Genomic DNA, 1094 nt, shown 5'->3' on the forward strand with positions numbered 1-1094 from the left:
CCCTTCCCCCCCCCCCCAAAAATAACCATCTCACACCTTCCATCGCAGGCCCTGCTGACCCAGCCCAGCATGCGCAGCGCGGCGGCAACACTCTCCGTGCTGCAGCCCCTGCTGCGCGTCCTGCTGGAGGTGCTGTGCCCCGCCTCCGATGTCCAGTCAGTGGGCACGCAGTCCGCCGCCCTGGAGCTCCTGGCGGGGGTCCTGCCCCGCTGCGCACGCGCGCCGCCGAGCGACGACGCCCGCGCGCTGGCCGTGTTCTGGCGCGCTGCCGCGGAGGGCGCGCTGCTGGCCGTGGCCGCCTGCCTACCCGTGCAGCACGCGGCGGCGTGCGCCGCGCGGCTGCGGTCCCTGCCAGGCACGCCGCCGCCGCTGCTGCCCGCCACCCCTGCCTCTGCCGGCGCGGCCGCCAACGCGCTCCTGCAGCTGCTCCCCCGCCTGCCGGGCACGGCGGCCGTGGAGGCACTGTACCAGCGGCACGGTCCGCCCTGCGGCGCCGGGCACGCCTCACACTCGTCGGGCCAGCCCTTCCGGCCGGCAGGCTTTGCCTGGAGCCGGGCGGACCGGGCCGTGGGGCTGGTGCAGGCCATGGTGCTGGCCGTGGCGCGGGCGCACGGGGAGGAAAGCGGGGCGGGGATCGAGCATCAGCGGGTCGGGCGCGGGGCGGTGTCGATGCAGCACGGGGTCGCCATCGACGAAGAACCCTCGCTGGGGGCAGGCATCAACCCCGCGGGTGACCAGCCGCTCTGGCCCGTGCCGGAGCACAGCCCCGGGTTCCTCGCTTTCCCGGCCATGCACTACCTGATCGCGGGCGGCGGGGTGGCCGCCAAGCCCCTGGCCCCGGCCTACCGCGCGCTGCGGGCGAGCATGGCGGGGTGCGCCTCCGGGGCCCTCCTGCTGGCCAGCCTCCCCCTGAAGAGGGTGGGTGGGACCGGGGAGGGCGCGACAGGTGACGGCGAGGAGCGAGGGCCGGGTGGGGCCGGGGGCGCTCGGCCCGTGCTGGCCCGGAAGCAGGGCCTGAGGAGCGAGGGCGAGGCGGGCGGCGTGGGCGGCCGCCTCTGCGGCACCCCGACCCCGAAGGTGCGCGTAATAACTTC

At 76.7% G+C, this 1094-nt stretch overlaps 1 protein-coding gene across 1 annotated transcript in view; it reads left to right on the forward strand.

Moving 5' to 3' along the window:
- The window catches only part of F751_6452 (hypothetical protein), a gene marked incomplete at both ends in the record, with an annotated part of 11535 nt that overhangs the window by 4791 nt on the left and 5650 nt on the right, over nt 1-1094 (forward strand). The window contains 2 exons of the mRNA XM_011397507.1: nt 49-309; nt 523-1077. Coding sequence (XP_011395809.1) covers nt 49-309; nt 523-1077 — 816 coding nt within the window. The remainder of the gene's footprint in view (nt 1-48; nt 310-522; nt 1078-1094) is intronic.

Source organism: Auxenochlorella protothecoides, assembly GCF_000733215.1.
Source record: "Auxenochlorella protothecoides strain 0710 unplaced genomic scaffold scaffold89, whole genome shotgun sequence".
Classification (NCBI taxonomy): Eukaryota; Viridiplantae; Chlorophyta; class Trebouxiophyceae; order Chlorellales; family Chlorellaceae; genus Auxenochlorella; species Auxenochlorella protothecoides.